The 20,994-nt window shown below is 42.1% G+C and overlaps 1 protein-coding gene across 1 annotated transcript in view; it reads left to right on the top strand.

Annotated features, from left to right (window-relative positions):
• Positions 1-20,994, top strand: part of ZNF608 (zinc finger protein 608) — a 103,965-nt gene that overhangs the window by 31,122 nt on the left and 51,849 nt on the right. The window contains 1 exon segment of the mRNA XM_006913328.3: positions 16,296-16,551. Coding sequence (XP_006913390.1) covers positions 16,296-16,551 — 256 coding nt within the window.

Here is a 20,994-nt window from a genome sequence, read left to right as displayed (position 1 = left end):
TGCACATGGCCGTTGTCTGACTACTAATGATTAGACAGCAGTGTTATCTACCAGCTACATCAGTGTTGCTTATAAATCACACTTGATAAACTGCAGTTTCATTTCTTCAAAGAGTCTGTACATGTCTACATACTTTGATAGAACTGCCAGAGGCATTTCATGATTCTATGACAGCTTAGATTAGGTTTATTTTTCATTTCTGTTTGACAAAATATTAGACTTTCTAGCGCTTGTGAAGAATTTTTTTGTTCCTCTAACAAGCACTTGGAGAATGATAGGCAGATAAAGATTACCTGCTCTCCATGGGAAGGTGTACAGGTTGGGGTGGCAGGTCGCATTTCGGCCTTTGCTACTCATGCCGAGGTGAATGGAGTGGGGTCAGGCCACTTGGGGCCATGCCGCTCGGAAAGAGGAAGAGAAGAGGCTACCAGGGAGGAAGTTCTCAGAATGTGAGCCTGCGCTCAGATTGTGACATGGCTGGGACAGGCCATCTAGAACTGTGAGATTGCACTCACTGTTCAGTCATAGTATGTACTGAACCCACGCGTCAGGGTATGACTCCGCTTTATAGAATGGCAAGGGGAAGCAAGAAGATTTTACAAAAGGAGAAGGTAACAGCCCCAGAAATTGTATTTGTTCTCCTCCTTCACTTCTTGTATGGGGGACACTGCTGGCTACAGACACGTCCCTCTGGCCACAACTCTGGGCACTGCAGAGACGAAACCAGGTTGGGCGTACATTGTGCAGACACGATGGGCTCTGACTGGGAACCTCTGCTGAGTCTTGGGCCTTTATTCTACTATAAACTCCTGTGCCCTTGCGCTAACTTCCCTCACCTATCAAGCAAGCAGGCAAGCAAACAAACAAAGATGAAATCATTTTTAAGATCATTTTGCTGCTCTCTTTCTCTATCTTCACACATCCTTGGGCTGTGTTGTTCCAGAACCCCTTCAAAGTCTTTTTGCTAATATTAGTTAATTAATCTTCATTGACCTTATGAGAGCAAATACTGGATCTTAAAGAAGTGGTTATATCAATTATTTGTGATTTTTAAGAAAGGGAATTCATTTAGTGGGTTTAAAAAAATCACATTGCTTTTAAGAGACATTCATTGTAAGGTGTGTCAGAGGTTAAACAGTTTATCGAAATGTACAACTTTTATTTTAGAATAAAATGATGGGGCAAAAATTGGGAGTAGGGGTTTTGTTAACAAACTGTTACAGTTTAAAGAGTTACTGGAGCTCTAGAATATAAGAATGCCAGAGAATGCACTTAACAGCAAAGGTCTCTGAAACAAATTTACCCCACCCCACCAAGACAAAACAGAACAGAACAGAACAAAACAAGTTATATAAGGTCTCAGAATGCTTCACAGTTATTATTAAAGACTTAAAATTGTTAGTTAAAACAAAGGCTTGACTGATGTGCCTTTTGTATAATATGTGGTATATTACTTACAGGAAACTATTTTCTCCAGTTTAGCATCTTCCTTGTGTCCTACGTGCCAGATGTATTCCTTAACTGCCTGAGAGTGACTTTGACATGAGCACTCCTTCTCCCCTAGTAAATTTTAGGGTTGTAATTAGAATAAGCACGATAGTCCAGGAATAAATGTTTATCGATAAGCATCAGCGTTGAAGACCAAAGGTACTCACTCAACTAAGCTGCTTATCTTAAGATGATTTGTGGTTGAAGGAAACATGCCCCCCCCCTTTTTTTTTATTAAACAAAACCATTTAAATGTAAGTTGTTTTGGTTATGGTTATTGGATTTTAATGTACCGTGAAAAAAATATTCATGATTAACTTAGAGAAGATGATCTTTCAGTGACGTAAAATGGATTCTTCATTTAGTTTTGATACATAAAGCAACTGTATTAGCGTTTCAGTGTAGCTGTAAAATATGAAAAAAATCTATTAAGAGATTGAGTATGGTTTTGATTATATAAAATATATGTGCATATGTAATGGCTGGATGGTACTCTTAAAAATAAAAAAAGTTGGAATATTTTAAGATTGTTTTGCCATCTTTAAATGTTTTCTTTTAAAAAAGTTATATATATGTGTATGTAAGTACGTATGTATATATATAGTTTTATGAAGTGTATTATCATCATGGCAAAAATAAGTGTATTCTTTAATTTAAAAAAGGCACCAGTTCTTCTTGACTGGTGATTTAAATCGTGATTCAAATTAATTTAAACTTAGCTTACTCTAATGCTAATACTGTTTGCAGGTGTTAATGGACTAACTGGAAATTACTGCAATATTAAGGGAGAGTATAATAGAAATATACATTTTAATAGAAATGTGGAAATTCTATTGCCCACAAGGTGCTTATAATTTGATGTTAGTATATAGAACGTGTCCTCTGTTTTGTTTTTTTTGTTTGTTTGTTTGTTTTTGCGGTGGGAGGGCTGCATTATATAAAATTTCTTATTCTTTGGCTAAGAAATCTTGAACAGATTTTTGGTTTTCACTTTTAAGCACTGATCTCTTATGGTTCTATGTGACCAAGATTTAGAGCAGGTATTATTTGGTAAGTATGGGACTGGGTGAATTGTCCCTAAAATTAGTCTTAGTAATTTGTTATAGCCATCTAAAATCTGTTCTGAAATAAGACACAGGGCTTATTTCAGAACAGGGCTCTAAGGTAGTGTGACCCTATCTCTTATCCCCCACCAAGCCCTCATTACCTCTCTACTCTAAAGAGTAAATAACTAAAATGGATTAGGGCCTGTATAGTCCGGTGTAAATAGATAATCATATTAGTTTTTTTTTACACTTGTGCGTTCTTTTGAGACAATTTTCACGGAGTTTATTTTGATTCCTGAAGTACCCCTATGAAATAGTAAGGCTAGCATCCTTAATGCCCTTTACGGATGCTGACACTAGAAGATCGTGATTTCATTCATAGGCTAGGATTCCTCTCAGGACACCAACTTGCGGAAGAGGAAAAAGAATCACCGTGTCCCCCAAATGAAATATTGTTCTATTCCTGATTCTAAATAACTGTAAATGCTCAATTACAGATCCATCCCCAGATATTTTGAAGTTTCCATTTCGTTTGAAAACCATCCTTTGGTTTTCAGAGACCATAGTAACATGTTTTTAATGTCTTGGTTTAGCCACATGACAAGTTAAACAAGGCCTGTAAATATGTGCTGTTGGGGGCGTTGGACACAGTACATGTGGGGGATGACAGTCATAGCTAACATTTGTTGAACACATTATGGAATGGGGATAATACAGACATTACATGGATTACCTCATTTGACATCTTACATTAAATACAAGTCAATATTCCCCTCTTTAGGTAAGGAAGCAAGCTTAGAAAAGTTAAGTAAAATTTTAAGATTATATAGCTAGAAAGCAAACTATCTGAGAGTCAAACACAGAGACTGCACTCTTATTTATTACACTCCATTACCCCGTTCAAAAGCGTTACTGGGACACTTGGCATGAGACTTTGACCTCTCTGTCGCTCTTGGTGAGAAGGAGCTTCTGGGAGTGACGATTTAGTTGTCCCATTGATGAGTTGGACTTCTTGATGAAAGCTTCCCACCTTCCTCAGGCCACAAAGGGCCTTTGAAGCCAGAATGACAGAAGAACCCTCTCTGCCTGTGGGATGGGAGATGATGAGCCTTGTGGGGGTGTGTGGGGGTGTGTGTGTGTGCATGCGCGCGCGCACACATCCTACCAGGCTCCTAAGTTAGTCTGGGAAGTTCTTCCCAAGATTTCTCAGCCTCCGTAGTATTGACATTTGGGGCCATTTAATTCTTTGTCATGTGCGTTATAGAATGTTTAGCAGGATCCTTGGTCTCTACCTATTAGGTGCTAGTAGCAGCATTTTATATATATATTTATTTATTTTTAATTCACTTGTAAATCTGTGCAGGCAGGGGGTCTTGTCTGTCTTGGTTATGTTAGTGCCGAGCACTGTGGCTAGCATTATAAAGAGATGTTCAATAAATATTTATTTAATGTTTTAAGAGAGATTTGAAATTTACCTTCTTGTGCCTCTTTTTTGTGTTACCACTCCTGGGTTTTATTGAGAAAGCTAAGAAGTAGTGAGTACATTAAGTTCTTTTTCTTTTTTCTTCATTCAGAAATGGATGTGTATGCTTGCTTCTTATTTCCCATACTTCTCCTTACTGCCTACTTACTTTTTCTCTTTACTTCCTGCTCTCTTCCAACAACCTCCCCCATTACATTAGAGTCCAGGGGTGGACCTAAGGCAGCTGTTGAAAGTACAGTAGTTGACCCTTGAACAATACAAGGGTTAGGGTCACCAACCCCACTGTGCAGTCAAAAATCTATATAACTTTGACTCCCCCAAAACTTAACTACTTAGCTACTGTTGATCAGAAGCCTTGCCAATAACATAAACAGTGGATTAACACATATTTCGTATGTTATATATAGTGTATACTGTATTCTTATAATAAACTAAGCTAGAGAAAGAAAGTTATTGAGAAAATCATGAGAAAATACATTTACAATATTTACTGGGGAAAAAAAAAAAATCTGCATAGAAGTGGACATGCACAGCTCAAACCCGTATTGTGAATTCAAGGGTCGACTGTGTGGGCATTTGCCATTAATTAGCTTTTTCTGTAAAGAGCTCACATAGTAAAATATATTAAGCTTTGTTGGCCCAGATGCAACAAGGATATCATGTAGGAACTTACATAATGAGGGAGAGAAAACAGTTTTCTACAGATTTTTTAAAGATGATCAAAATGAAAACCTAGTGATAGTAATTGAGTACAATCTATAGTGAGAGGAATGAAATTCTCTTTTCACGAGAGGGTGTTGATAACACTTCACTTAATGTGGGTTCAAAGTTAGTGGTTTGCTACCATTAATTTGATTGTAAAAATTCATTTGTAAAAAACGTTCGTAGCTTGTGGACTATACACAAAATTGGTACTGGGCCGGGTTTGGCCCATGGGGAATCATTTGCTGACCTTGAACTAGATTGTGGACTAAGAGACAACCCAAGCAGGGCAAACTACCCTTCCTCTGTAAAGGCTTATTGCTCCCAGACCAGAAAGGGAAGGTGTTCATGCTGGAGGAAGTGGGATGTTTAGTCTCGGGGCAGGAACATAAAGAATGAGGGGACATATTTTTAAAGGTACAAGAATAGGAAGGAAGAGGGAAGGAGAGAGACTTTATCTCTGTCCAGCACCAGCAGTGATTCTCCAGGGGAGGTGCCTTGGGCGCTGCAGGGCGTCACTCTGAGAGGGGGCGGGACCCTGTGGGGTCAGTTTGGAAAAGCACTTTCAGGATACCTCTTGGTGGGTTTTGTGATACAGCCTCCCGAAGCGAAGGCCTCATGTTCCTCTTGATTGCCAATGACACCAAAAGAAGGAGAGAGCTGGCATTTGGGGGTGGCGTCTGGGTTCTCGAAGATCAAATCTGTTAATAGAAAAGAAGTAGCTGCAGCCATGCTACCGAGTCATAATTTCTTCACCCAGATTGAAACAGAAGATTCTAGGGAGGTGTAGGGGCCCCACTGTGGGGCTGCCAGTGGCTGTCAGGGTGAAGTTTAGGACTACTAGGAGTTACTAGCCTTGGAAAGCTTGCTTATCCAGTTGGTAGAGGATAGGAAGGGGGCCCAGGCCAGCTGGTCAAGGGTGGGGCTCGCCAAGTCACTGTCTCCTCTAGACTTCTCCCGTGGTGATACCAGACATCTCAGATCACTCTGATCTTAGAGCTTCTCTCCTTTGGTTTTGCTGACTCAGCTCTCCTGGTTTGCTGTGACCTCGACAGCCACTCCTCCCTTTCTGCCCCATCAGTGTTGGGGCCTGTGCCCCTTCTCTTCATGCTCTTTACATTTTCCCCAAGCCATCGTGTCCACTCTGCTGGCTTTACCACTTTATGCCAGCGACTCCTCTCTAGTCTGGATAATCCTCTTGAGTCCCACAGAGCTCTACCCACCTGCCTGACAGACATCACTCCATAGGCCATCCTCCACCCATCCTCTGCATCACAGGGAAAGATGCCCTGGCCAACTGAAACAGAACCCCGGGACTCCTCTCTGAGTTCACCTTCTTCCCCCACCCCTCTCCCATCCCCACCACAGCTGCCATCCATGGACTCTACTGTAATGGTTTCCGAGCTGTCCTTCTTCCTTCCTCCAGTTTAACCCCCTCTCATCTGTTCTCCCCACAGCCTCCTGTGTGCTTTTTACCAAACGAACATCCAGTCCTCACGTGCCCCCGTTTTAAAATCCTCGGTGTTCTCTTCTAACTTTGCAATATCCCCCAACCCCCCACCAAATTCTTAGCCTGGCCCAGGCTCCTTGTGAGTGACTGATTCTCCAGCCTCACCTCTCCCTCTTATCCTTGATTCCCTACATGTTGAACTCCTCAACTGACTGTGTTGTCCAGAATGGCTCAGCTCTACCTGTACCTCCAGTCCCTTCCCCAGGCTCCGCCCTGCACTGCTTAAGGTCCATCTTGCACACTCCCTGCCCCGCCCTTGGTGCTCCCATAATGCCTTGGGCCTAACTGACCACCTCAGCCCTGACCATACACTGCTCTTCAGCCACTGCTTGTCCCCCTCTGTCACCCTGGAGCCCCTCTAGGGCTCCTGCGGCAATGCTTGGCACATAGTGGCACACCTGGCAAAAATTTGCTAGATGATGAAACGACTTCCCAAGGTGAGACAGCTTTTAAGCAGCAGCCTTATAAAGGGGAGGACATGGGATCAATACACTGCCCCCCATCACACAAACTAGGTCCTTATACCACCCTTGGCTTGTCGGTTTCAGGACCTCTGCATAAGGAGTTGAAATAATAGTCTTAAATCATCTGCCTTCTCCCTCTGTGTTAGCATTTGTTTACTTTTATTCTAAAATAGAATGGCTTAGCATCTTTTTATTAAAAATTTGTGTTTTTGTTTTTTTTTTAATTATGAAAGTAGTACATGTTCATGTTAAGATTCATGCAGCACAGAAGGCTATTTTTAAATGGAAAAAAAAATCTCTGGAAGAACGCATAAGAAACTGTTAGAAGAGAGGTTCCCTCTGGAGAATGATCTTTTGACTTTTATGATTTGCTATGTTCTCAGGAGGGAAAATGGGATTCTGGATCTGTGAGCAGGTTTTTCTTTGGGTGGGTGGGGGGTGTTTATGAGAAGAAACTTTTAAAAGTTTGAGTTACGGCACCAAACTTGGTAGAGGTCACGATAGTCTCTGCTGGGATATCCCATGGCGTCTTGTTTTGCTTCTGACCCAGAGAGGTGACTTAACTCTCAAGACCTCAGTTTCCTCAGTTTGTAAAATCAGATGAGAAAACCTACGCTCGCCTTTCCGTAGAGCTGTAAGGGGAGTGGATGTGAGTGTCTCCAAGGGATCTTTGAAAATAGGTGTGTAGGTGGCCTGGCCATAGGGCCTCTTTGTGATTTTAGCTCTCTCGCTCTCTCTCTAACCTTCTAGCTCTGTGATAGTCTATTAGAGCTTTATTTTACCGAGTTGTTTGATTTGATATGAAATTAAAATTTCAAAGCTTTCATTAATTTCTTGAGATCGATCTGTATTTAGAGTCACAATTTGGGAGGTCTGGGAGGAAGAAGGGCGAGACGTCACGCTGAGCCTCTGAGACTTGTATTTACAGGAGCAATGTTTAGATTTTACAAGGAAGGAAGTGAATGGTACCAAGAGAGCGTGCTGAGCAGGGGGTCAAAATCGCCCCCTTCTGTGGCCAACCCACCATGCCGTGGAAAGGCAGATTTTTGCCTCTTTCTGAGACACCATCTTAGTTCCCAAATGATGTGACTCAGGCACTTCCTTGTTATTTAATTTGTTATGATCAGCATGTATTGTATTGATGATTAAAATGTCTAAAATTGTAGTTGAAAATACTCCTTTCAGGTGGTTGTGAGTGAGATTCCCTAGTTAGTGTAAAGGAGTGCTGTTAGTAGAGATGATTAGGAATAAGGTGATTTTTTTCCCCTCTTAAACAGCCTTCCCCCGCACCCCCCGCACCCGCCGCCGCTCCTTAAAATCATGTATGTGTCCAGAAGAATGAGATTGCGAGGCCTCCGACCTTTCCCTAATGTCAACCTCATTTCAAGGAGAAATTAGGGTTATACAACAACAGGCAGTGCATCGATGGCCAGGATCTATTTAGATACTCAATATTTAGAGGTTTTGAAATGGATTTGTTCGTTAATATCAGTACATCCACGTTAAAGCTAAATCCATAATTAAAAATCCAGAGTTTTACCGCTGAGCTTCATTTTTTAAAAGTTTCATTCTTAAGGGTTGGAGAACAACTCTAATCGATAGAAATGGGATTTGTGTGGAACTTTTCAGGGATTCACCTTTGTGCAGAAAAGTAAAGGGACTTGAGAAAAGGATTAATCCAAGAAGACAGACTTTTTTTCATACCTTTAGAACTGTCTCCTTTCTTTGTGGCTTTTTTTTTTTTTTTTTTTAAGTGTCTTTAGAAATAGTCAGGATGAGAGGAAATCAGACAACCCTTAGGAATTAGGTATTAAGACACTGATCATTTACTGCTACTATTTAAAGCACACGCAGCAGTCCGGGCAGTGGAAGATGTCAGCGGCACTTTTAGAACAGATGAAGAGTCTGTGGCTCAGCCACAGGACATGTTTTTTTAAAGAACGCAAATGAGGCTAAGTACGTGACAACTGATGTGGTCTGGTGGAAAGCGTGCTCAAGGCCAGAGTCCCTACGTCCCCTCCACCTCCACCAGTGTCGCTTTCCCGTGGACCTCTACACAGTTGAATTTGGTTTGGCTTCAAAACCAAACAAAAAATTAAGACATTGAGTTGAGTAGTTTAATTGTACTCTATATACTCAGTACCTTTTCTTCTGCTTTGAAAAGCTGTCAACATTAGAGAATGAAGTTTAAAATAGTCACTTGTTTATATTTTACAGATGTGGCTGGCCCATCTGTGCCTCTGCTTTGTGACCTGCACATAGGGCCACTTTTAGAGTGATACACTAACAGTCCGTGGCTTCGCCTCGGCCGCCCCCTCTACCCCGCACAAGCAGCACCACAGAGACCCTGGATTGGCCTTCTTTGGCTTCAGGATGGCTGGAGTCCTGGCCGGAAATGGAAGCATTTGTCTTGGCCCCACTGGCCTTGGGGCAGAGTCCCGCTCCATCCCCAATGAGACCTATCAGGCTAGCAGCTAAGCCTTTGGCTTTTCATTTAGGGCAGTCTCTGGCCTTCACACCTGGGAGTAAAAAAATGAATATAATGCTTTAGTTCCCAGTCATTGTACATAGTTGTAGCTTTTGGAATTGGATGATTTAAAATAACCACAGCAAAACAAACGCAAGCTTTGTTTTCAGTGAGGTTTCTAAGAGGGGCTTCTTCAGAAGGGTTTGCAGTGTTTGCTTGGACACTCAAGATACACCGTTCTGAACTATATAATAAATAGAAGGTGGCACAGGTGTGCATGGCTTCTAACGTACAGAAAAGGGTCAAAAAATGACCTTGGGAGGAAGGTTCTTTGCAACCTGAGTTCTATTTTACATTTAGAAGAGTTTGCTTTGCTGTTAGATCAATGCGGGTTCAAATTCTGGCTCAGCCACTGACCCTCAGCGACCTTTTCAAGTTACTTTCCCCAGGTTTCTTATTTCTCATTTGTAAAGTGCTTTCCCCACAGTCTTGTTGTGAAGACTGAACGAGAGGATGCACAGTGTGACCTAAGCCCTCCTGTCTTACATACGTTGAACAGTAGCTGCTGCCATTTTTTATAAGAAAGTCTATAGATTTTGAAATCAGAGGCCTTCAATTTCAGCTCAGACAAGTTGTCCATCCTCTGAGATCTTCAGTTTCTGCCTCTATGAAATGGGGATGTTGTGAGAGTTAAATTAAAAATATAGAAAATGTGTGGTGGTGCCTGGTACCCAGTAGGCCCTTAGTAAGAATTTGCTCGTGTCATTTTCGCCAAAAGCTGTAAAGCGCAAATTGTTTTGATCGTGGTTCTAAAAGGAAAAAGTCTGCTCTACGTTTAGTAAAGACAGAATTAGGAATGACTGAAGGGCAGTCGTTCCAGATTTGTCCATCAGGGATGGAGAAAAGATCAGTGCTTAAGGAAACAGTTTTAAGCTTCCCGTGCTCTGCTAATGAAGCAGTGATGTCAGAAAGGGCGGTTAAAATGGAAAGTGGGAGACTGCGGCAGTGGTCACCTTTAAAGAGCTGTGACTTCCCCTTCGCAAAGTGCAGTCTCTGTCTAATGCCTTTTAAATTAAAGAGGTGACTGTGGGCAATCTCGTAAAACAGCCAAATGCCAGGATATATGGAGAAAAGTGAGCATTAAGTTATCGTGTCCCACCACCCTCACAGAATGTAAAAATATTGACTGAGCAAAATAAAACACCATTTCCCCTCTGTTTGTCGGTGATCTGAGAGCCCCAGGATGGAGGGATTAATAGCAAGATGAACTTGGAGATTTGTGGCAACAGATGGAAGAAACCCAGGGCAGGCTCTCCTGCCCTGGGTTGTGGGAGGGAATCGTTCATTGAGGCTTGCTTGTTTCCCTGGCCCTTCGTTTCCCCCTTCTTTCTCTGCCTGGCGGCACTAGCTGCCCACACAGCTGAGCCACCTGACTGTCTCTTAGATGGATTTGAGCAGAGCAGGAGTGCCTGCTGGAGCACCCACAGCCCTGTCCTGGCGACCCTTCCTCATTTGCTGTCGGCTTCCAGGTACTAGAAGCCATCACTGGCTGATACAGTCACTGTTGGACTGATGCGAAGCTGCCGCCACCAGCACTCCAGCTTTGGAGCCTTCTTTGCTCATCAGCACTGAGGAAGCCCGTGAAGTGAGGTGAACAGAGAAAATATTGCCACAACCTCTCTGCAGATCCCCTCCACCCCCGCCCCCCCACCCCCAGTCCTCTGATTACACACGCTAAGTGCCGCTATCTGTGTAAATAACCTTTCCTTCCCCGCCTCTCCCTACCCTCCCTGATCCCCCACTCCCATGCTCTTAGGCTCTCTCCAGTGATAAATAGCCAGGCTACTGCTCAGCGTGCACCAACACCTGGGAATAATCATGCAAAAATAACAGTGAGAGACTGCCGCGCGTCTGTTCTTGACATTAACTTTCCTCAGTTTGACAGGCTGCCACCACCAGCTGTTAGACTTATGGGTCTTTTTTTTTTTTCCCCCACTGGAGATGGCTGCTTTCCTACTTTCCTCTTTTGGGCTGTAATAGGTTACATCAGTGTCCCATCAAGATGATAGAAAAGAGCTTTGACAAAGGAACTATTACTGAAACCAGCCAGTTCTCTATTCTCATTTTCCCCGCAGTTATTAATAATATGAGACTGCTAATATTTTAAATGATTTTAAAATGGAGTATCTGATTATTGCCAATTTAAGATACTTCCCCCCAGAAAGATATTCATAATTAGCTCTCTTGAATTGCCTTTGAATGTAGCAAATCCTAGCATTTGGCCTTATAGGGCCAAACCTCCTATTGATTTCTTTTTTAGTTCGGGTCTCAAGAATATTTGTAATAATGACAATAATATTGCGAATGGCGATAGCTTTTATTTATTGAGAGCTACTCTGTATCGGACCCTGAACTAATGTCAGTATGATCTCACATAATAGTCACGTTAGCCATGTGTTACTTCCATTTTACAGATGAAGCCACTGAGTCCCACAGGGATCAAGAGACTCACCTAGGGTTTTGTAGCTAAAGGTAGAGCTGGATTCCCGGTCCAGAGACCCACCTCTTCTACACCACACAGTCTCCCACTCATTGCTGCTGTTTGCACTGGGGCTCCCACGGACAGCCCCTTGGTTGGGTTCTGCAGTTACAGTTGTAAATTTGCTATATTTGTACAGTTATTTGACTAGTGTCACAGTCTCGCCCACTCCAGCTTTGCCAGCAAGATGAACAGTGCCTGACACAGAGCTGGTGTGTAGAAACTATTTATTGGTTGGCCATACGATTGATCGAATTTAGGTGGGTAAATGGAGACTTTGTGGGGGAGCAGTGTATGAAAAGGAGGTGTAACGAGAGACTAGTGAAGGAGATTCTGTAGACGTGGAGGACTCATCAGGACCTGCTATAAAATGGGGCGGATTACGCTGCCAGATGCCAGTGTAGGAAAGGAACAGTATTTCCCCAGGCTGAACCTCTCAGGGTTAAGCCCTTTTTCTTATACTTTTAACACACTTTAACTGCACTTCACCATGCATTTGGAGGAGATTATAGATTTATGTTAAACATAGTAGGATATAAAAAGCAGCTTTGTAAGGTTGTGTGAAGGGTTAGGGCACTGTAACATCAGACCTGGGAAATTTTTTTTTTTTCTAAGTCATTGTTTACTGAGCTAAGCATTATGCTGAGCCCTCGCTTTGCATGAATGATCTCACTGAGTCATTACCTGGGCCCTATGCAGGTAATTGTTATTCTTACTCCCATTTCTTAGACCCAGACACTGAGCCTTAGAGTAGCCAGGTGACTTGCTCAGGGTCCCACACAGCAAGTACCAACAGGGTCAGGGTCTGGACCCAATACAACCCAAGGCCCACCGCTCCCATGTCCAAGCATATGCTGCCTCCTCACCAGAGAGAGTCTGTGAAAATTGGCGCTTCCCTCTCTGTTAATGAGTTTCATTGGTTGAAGAAATTATGGTTCAGTGTAGGGGATCAGTGACCTGAGAAATCAGGGCGTAGTAGAGCTGATCTTTTGTATAAGGCAAAAATAACTCTTGAAATCACCCTCTAAAATCCTGCTTTACATATGGTATGTGTGGCTTTGTGTTAGACACCCTGAGGTACACAAGAGAACTGAAACCTTTTCGGGGGGAGGGGAACACCTCCCACTGGGGGCATTCACAGGCAGAAGGAATTGGCCACATTCTGTATTAATTCACATCTGCCCCTCTTTTGTCTCCTAATGTCTGTTGAACGCCCCCTACTGTAAAGTTTCTGCTTGTAGGATGCTGCTTGTTCGTGCTCACCTGGGCTGCCACGAGAGATAACTTATTGCCCTTGCACAAATATGGACCACATTTTCCTCTAGGATGAGTAAGGTGGGCTAGATGACCTTATAGCTAAAACATTCTGTGATTGTCTCAGGGAAAAGCTGGGGGCACAAACTCAGCTGCCTGTGCCTGGGCAGGTTACCACAGGCTTAGCCCTATTAGTTGATGCGAGGGTGGGGGCCCAGCATAGCACATTTTCTCAATTATTATGTTAGGAGATAGTGGAAATTCAGACATTTCTTTAATTTTTGGTGTTGGCAAAAAAAAAAAAAAAATTTTTTTAAAGTAGTGTACCTGCTAAATAAAATACCTCTGGGAGTGACCGTAATTCTTCCTCACCTCCTCTGTCATTGGTGACTTCTGGGGAAGAAGAGCCCCCAGTCAATCACATGGTGGCCTTTATTCTCCATTCTAAATCCTGAAGTCCCAATGGAGTCAAGTTCCCTTTTCTCCTCTCCCTGGTCATGATGATCCTGTGCCTGTGGGAATGGCAGTTTTGGATGACTGTGGGAAAGCCTGTGCAGTGGAAAAACTAAAAGTTGCTGTATAAGCCAAAGAGTAGCCTTTAAAACTGTATTACCTATTGAGTTTTGTTATCAAGCTTAAGGGTTTTAGACTATTATCACATTGGGGGGGACTGTTTGTGATTAAGTTCAATTTATAGTCAAACTCTCTGAACCTTAGCTTTCTCCTTTTAAAACATTTGGGGACAGGGCTCCAATGTCTCTTCTATAAATGTCATCAACTAAACTTTTTTCATTGCATTTGGACTGTGTTAATGGAAATAAACACACCTTGCTAATAGGCTCAGGATACCAGTGGCCTCTCTTCTCAAGCCGTCTAGACTCTTTGGGATCAAATAGTATGTGAGTGTGTGTGTACATGTATGCAAATATATTCATAAGCAGAGTCATATTGAAGTAAGGATTTAGTCTGCAATTTTGTTGTAATATGATTTGTTGTCAATATTAGCAGGCCAAGGAAGGAATACATTTTCCAGTTGAGGAAAATGGGCCTCAGTGAGGTTAAATGAGTCTCCAAAGTCACAAGCTTAATTAGTGTGTCAGAGTTGGGGCCAAAATCATCGTGTCAGCATGCTCTGTCCCCATAACTTCTATCGCACCCATCGCTCCTACTGTGTCCTGATCTTCAAAATCAGAGAGTCGATGCTCTGTAAGTCTCCTCACCTCTTTTGTTTCATTTCATTTTCTTGTTTATCCAATTGAAGCTAAATTTGTTTCTCTTGGAATTAATATAGGCTGTTGATCAAGTGATATAAAGAACAGTTTGAGAATATCGTTTCCATTTCGTTTTTTTTCTTTCTTTTTTTTCAGTTTATATGTGTAGCATCAAATTACGGTCAATTTACAACTAACTGTACAAATTAAGAGGTTGTTGAGAAACATGCATAAAGGAAGTACAGTAGCTGGGTTATAATTTGTCTTGGTTATTTTTTTTTTAAATTCTGGAAAGCGAGTCCAATCTCACAGTCTTTTTAGTTGTGATAAAGACTACAAGGTAGCATTGGATTCTCCCCACTCGCTTAAATTTCCTTCCTCAGAACCCTTTTCTTCATTTGTCAGCCCAGTTTTAAAATAGGAACTATCAGTGTGAACTTTGATCCACATTAAGCTGCATTTACACGAAAGCATTAATCACCAGACCTGGGGTTTGGGGCTGTTAAATGCTTTTCTTTCTTGGGCTCTGTGATCAAGAATGAGGAACAATAAAAAGCATGCGGCAAAAGAAGTTTTATGGCAGCTTGGAGAGCAGGAAATTAAGTTTCTTTAATATGCAGTTGGATGAAGGGCTGTTCTATTGCATCTTGGATCACTCAGGAAAGTGAACGTCAGTTTATCACTTCAGTGAAAAGCAAACTGTAGAAATAGTTCCTACAGTTACATGAACAAGGAGCCCACACAGATGACTGCTTCAGCTGTTTAACTGGGAGCACACTTCCTCATGCGACTTATCTTGAAATGCACTCTTTTTGTGTGTATGTGTGTTTTTATTTTTAACAGAAAAGACTATGTAATATTACATCTGTAGCCAAGTGTTGATTTCTTACAAAGGTTACCTGGGGACATAGATGTATGTACATCAGACTAAGATGGCATTTTATCAGAACGGCCTTCTACGTGTCCTTTTTTACACATATGGTTTGCTAGCTCAACTGATAAAATGTGCAAGGTGTCTTTCCTTCTATGGTGGTGTCCACATGCAACACGAGGACCTAAGTAGGGATTTGGAGTCCTGGAACAGACCTGCTTTTGCATTTGGCTCTTTCACATTTGATAGCGTGTCATCAGGACCACAGCTATTCTGTAGCGGTCATGATGGTTGTTAAAATGGGTTGAATGAATCAATCGGTTGGCCAATCGGTTGGCGATCTACCTGTTTAGTACAGGCATAGCTTTTGGTTTCACTATGGCCAGTCTCCTAAACTTTTTGTGAAGAACTCCTTTGCTGCTCTTCTCAGGGTAGGGGTATAAAGCAGTTACTGTACCACAGGATCTTGTGTTGGCTGCCAGTTCTATTTCCTGGCTTTAAAGAGAGGGCTGCGGAGTCATGGTCAGACTCATCAGGGATCTTTACAAGTTCAACAACTAAAGGACTCGTGCACTGGAGAAACTCAAATTCTGTTGATGTTGGGCACACCCATTTATTTCTCCATTTATGTGAATTCTGCTAAATTTTGTAGTAGAACACTTAATTAGAAGTTGGTGCTTAATACATGCTAATAATATCCAGTTTATGTGTTTCAGTGTGTGTAATCTAAGTTTATGTATTTTATATATTCAGCAGAGTAAGTTATATATATTTTAGTAGTGATTTTAATTCATTGTGGTTTATATAAAGTACTTTGGAAATGATTTTAGTCCATCTCCTGTGCTTAGATGTCCAATGATGCAGATGTGGTGTTTATTGGAGTTTTTCCTTTGGAAAATAGCTAATTTTGAAAAATAAGATTTCATTACAAGTGGGAAATAGTCTTAATTTTGCAAAGCACGTTTGATTCACATGTACTGAGGGCTAAGGGTTGTCTGTTGGTGGATTTAGGAGGACATCGAAGGCTTGCCTATAATTCAGGAAGCTAGAGCTCCAATATTTGCCTCGTTTGGCATGAAAAAAATAAAATGCTCATTTCTATTCTACTTTATATTTTGGCACCATTAAAACTCCCAAAGCGTGTTATAATTGCAAATGGAATTTGGAATGGTGATATATTCTAGAAGTGATGTAAACAGATTGCATTAAAAAGAACTCACAGAGTGCAGCACCACTGCAGTAAGCCTGTCTGTCTTTCAGGTTGACCCCCTGTTTACAGTGCCAGCTCCGCCACCGCCGATTTCCAGCAGTCTCACGCCTCAGATTCTACCCTCCTACTTTTCCCCATCTTCATCCAATATTGCAGCACCGGTTGAGCAGCTTTTGGTTCGGACTCGTTCCGTGGGTGTCAATACCTGTGAAGTTGGAGTAGTGACAGAGCCAGAGTGTCTCGGGCCCTGTGAACCTGGGACCAGTGTGAATTTGGAAGGGATCGTGTGGCATGAAACAGAAGAAGGTAAATACAATTTATTTTTATTTATTTCCCCGTGCCCTCTTCCCCATGATGTATTTATGTCACCTGTAAGGGGAATTTGCTTTGTGGTATTTGGAGAGGAAAGAAAAGTGGTTTTTATGCTCTTTGGATTTTTGTTGAAATAAGAACTATGTTTGTCCTTTTGTTCATGACTGCTTTTACTTTCAGAATGAATCAGGTGTCCCTAAAAGTGGCTCTCCACTGTAAGTGCTAACAGGGAGGAATGTGAGAAGCAGGGTGAGGGTCACCCTTTCCCCTGAGAGGGATCATGAGAGTCAGAAAGGGACATAGATCTCAACTGATTGCTCTCTCTGACATGACGTTTTTGTGTTGCTGAGCCTTTCACTACTACCTTCTGAACTGAGCCAGGGTTCTTACATTTAGTGAGGGCCATCATCACGATGTGGCTGTGGCTGGTTGGTTCAGAGCTAATGAAGCCGAGGTCAAAGGCTTAAGCCCCAGTTGATCCAGTCACGTCTGTTCTGTGACCTGCGGGAGACCACAGCACCTTCCCTGCCCCTTAACTCAGCAGTCCATCTGGCAAGTGCAACCCATTAGTCACAACAGAAGCAAGGTACAAGAGAAATAGATCAGGATTAACCTGTCATTGCTATTGGAAATATAAATCAGGCATGTGCCATACTGATAGTGGATCACAGACCATGGTTGGCCACCTCTATAGCATAAGATCATTAAGGACAGAGGTTTCAGGTGGCCGGTGTCATTGACAGAGGCCAAGAGATAATGAAAAACTAAATACCAAGGAGAGAGCTTCATTGCTCCATTGGGGAATGAGTAGAGTAGAACAGCTAAGGGAGAAGCATGCCCATGGGAACACCAACGGAACAAAAGCAAATGAAGAATCGAGGGCGGGGGAGACTTTTTTCCTCTGAGCCAAACTGGTCAAGGATAAAGGAGACGCAGTTGTCAATATCACGGTCTTTCGGGAGAGGAGAAAGGGCAAGAATGAGGGTGGGGAGAAGGGTCAGAGACTCAAAAATCATTGTTAGGATCCTCTGTAACAAGGGGAAATTTCGAGGGCTGAAACTTAAAGGGAAGAAAGCAAAATATGTGCAAAAGAGGCTGAGCGAATGGGAAAGTGGACTATATTGGGAGAAACTCTTGAGAAAGAAGTAGTTGAGAGAAAATAGTTAAGAATAGTGACCAATTATGGGGAATGAGAGTAAAAGTGAAGAATGAAAATCAGGTGACCGGTGTAAGCGTAATTACCTGAAGGCAGAAAACAAGCTGTTTTACGATAGAAAAACAAAAACTCTTAGAAAAATCTTCGAATTCTGCATATTACATCGAATATATTCTTATCGGACGTATTTCATAATTAGGTAAGAAAAATTTCGGTAGCCTCCGTAAGGAAAAATAAATTACATAAGAAGGAACCAGAGAAAGGGACTGAAAGCAGTAGACACGGGGAGCTCTCCTGTTTGTTCAAATGGAAGTGATAGTCAGAATTTACTTTTGGCTTTAGAAATTTGGGGCATTGGGGGCACCTCCCCCTTTGTACTTTTAACTGGGAAGCCACTTAAAACAGTACTATGCAACCACGTTGGGAGGGATCGATATAAGAGGAACTGGAATTAAGAATTTTCCCATCTGGCATGCCTGTTCACACACCACCCAGTGCAAGGGATCCCAGGTGGGGCGCAAGCCTCTCTCTCATTGCCTCTCTCTGGGGTGTGCACAGTCCTTCTTTCCTTCGATTTGCTCCTAGAGCAGATGTGATGGATAAAGGGCTTCAGGTTGGTATCTCAGTGTGAAAAGTATAGAAAAGGACTCGAAACATAATAATAAGAGGACTTGAGACAGTTATAATTAGTTAGGTGCCAATTTTCAGGACCAGAAAAAGATTTGGAAAGGAGGATTATTTCCATAAACTGAAAATTAAGATTTTCTTGCACTTGGATAATTTACTCATCACGGTGAGGCACTACCTTCCATTTCTTAGCTGTGACTTTGTGTCCCTCAGTTTATTGCTTGTCATTATTTATTTTAGTGTGGAATAGGATCGAGTTCCTTCAGTGTGACCTCACTGGTGGTGGATGTTGTAAAATTAGCCACAAACTTTCTTGAATCTGTAAGGCTCGGGTTATTTTTCACTTTGCTTAGAAATCTGATGGGTTTTGACTTTTAACATTAGCCTCTAATAAAAGATGGGACCGTTTAGGGGAAAAAAAAAAATCTGTGTTTAAAAACTTAGTCGATATGGAATTCTGATACCCTGGGCATACGCTTAAAGAGCTTTCTGGCATTATTATTTTGTTGTTGTTTTGTTATTATTTGGTAGTGATATATATATATGAAGCCTCTCCGTTTCTACCCTCTTCTCTGAAAAATCAATCTTCTGAGTCCGATGTACCTGCTTTTGTATGTATACTGTGATACATCCATCCCCGGGGACACCTTCCATCCGTTCCTACGGCAGACTGATAGCTGTCGAAGCTTCCAGGCAGAGTAATGCAGCCCTTGGGCAGCTCCAACCTTCTTTTAACTGCCTCACATTTTCCAGGATTTGGAATGTGTGGATGTTTACTGTGGTGACGAGGAGCTGGAGCTGTTAATAGAGTTATTCTTGCTGAATAAACTAAACTTCTGACCTCCATAGAATTTTAAGAACTCGTCTTAGTAAAGGCCTGGGTCACAAGATGTGTGTTTAATGTGCAGCCATTTTCAAGAGCATTCCATTTGCATTTTTTCTTAGTACAGTCTGTTTAAGGGTCTTGTACCGATTTAAAAATTAAACCTACTTGACCGTTAATTTTTTCCCTTTCGGGAAAAGCAAAGAAGGAAACAGAACAAACACATTTGGAGAGCTAAAAGGGACGGAATTGGGGAGACGGGGAGGAGAAAACAAGGCACAGTAGCTTTCTAGTCTGAGGTTTCACTAACAAAGAACTTCAAGTCAAGCAGTTATAAAACTGTCAGTTGCCTTTGACTCATGTCCTACAGATTGAGTTGTATAAAATCTCTTTCCTAGTATTTTCATTTTGAAGGCATTGTGTAACTGGTAGTGTTTTTCACAAACCTCATTTGTTACGTGCATTCACGTGTGTGAAGGTTGTATATGTGTATGCGTTTGGAGATCCTAGAAATTTTAAGAGCTCATCTCCGCAGTCTTTGGGGAATACTGAGTGTTCTTGTGATTTCTTTGGATTGGTGGTGGCAGGGAACAGCAAGACTGGACTATGAAATCCCCACTAATTCCTAATTGTTTCTTGGGCTTGGAGTTCCTCATCTGTGGAGGATACTTTTAGCTACAGACTTTCCCCTTAGCGGTCCTGCCAATACAGGAAGTCGTTGTTGCCTAAGGAACCAGAATGTGCTCAGGAATAGAGTGCTATGAGAGAAGTTCCCTCTGGAAATAATTAGTGGGTTTCAGATCATGCTTAATAGGAGAGAAAAACTATTACTGCATTTGGATGTTTAGTTATTCTACCCTGATCTTTCTACTTTAAGGTGAACGCATAGGAGCAATGATATATTGTACAAAATTACTCTCAGATGTTGGAAAAATTTCATTCCTGACATTTGGGACACACATGCCTAGGTATAGTTATTTGTTCGAAAATTTGCTCTTTTGGGGGAGGGGAGAAATAAAACAGACAAAATGTGTATACATACAGCAATGTGTGTAAATACCCATGTGTTGAACTTGGCTTTTTAGCTCTTCTGAATGTATTTTCCTTTTGATTTTTATTGAACCATGTTTAACCATGTTTCTTCTTGGGCCTTTTTTCTTTTTCTTTTTTTCTCCCTACTGGAGAACATACTTGGTTCGGCGGTGTCCGTGGTTATTGTCATGGCTATCATTTTCCCCTGCTCTGCCAGTCTGTCATCCCTGTCCCCTCCGTTCTCCTATTGGTTAAGCAGAGCCACTTTGGTTAAGAAAAGGAAATGAGAGAAAGAATCCTGGTGTTTGCCAATGACAGCCTTTCAAACGTCTATAGGTCACAGGACAGTGGTTCTTAACTCTGTGCCTTTGCATCACCTGGAGAGCTTTTAAAACATGCTGGTGCCCAGACACTGCTCCAGGCATTTACTGGGTCTGGGTAGGCAGTGTGGTCTGGTTTGGCCACCTGACACTGGCGGTTTTTTTTCAAAGCTTCCCAAGGGATTCTAATGCACAAGCAAGGTTGAGAACCACTGTCTCAGGGGAAAGAGGGGATGTCCTGGTCATTTGCAAACTGTTTGACCTTTTCTCTTTAAGGAAGTTACATGTGTTATTGTCTCATTTTCTCTGGTATCAGATGGACAGAGGCACCTGTCCTACCTGCCTCACAGCGTAGATAGTGCCTGTCAAGATGCTGTAGTGTGGCAGGTGAGCATAGCTGCTTAATCACAGCGCTAATGAAAAAAGAGGGCCCAGCTTTGATTCTGAACGTGCGCTCCACAGAGGTTTGGTGGGGGGAG

Source organism: Pteropus alecto, unplaced genomic scaffold (genome assembly GCF_000325575.1).
Source record: "Pteropus alecto unplaced genomic scaffold, ASM32557v1 scaffold20, whole genome shotgun sequence".
NCBI classification, from domain to species: Eukaryota; Metazoa; Chordata; class Mammalia; order Chiroptera; family Pteropodidae; genus Pteropus; species Pteropus alecto.
This window is presented reverse-complemented; position numbering and strand designations above follow the sequence as displayed.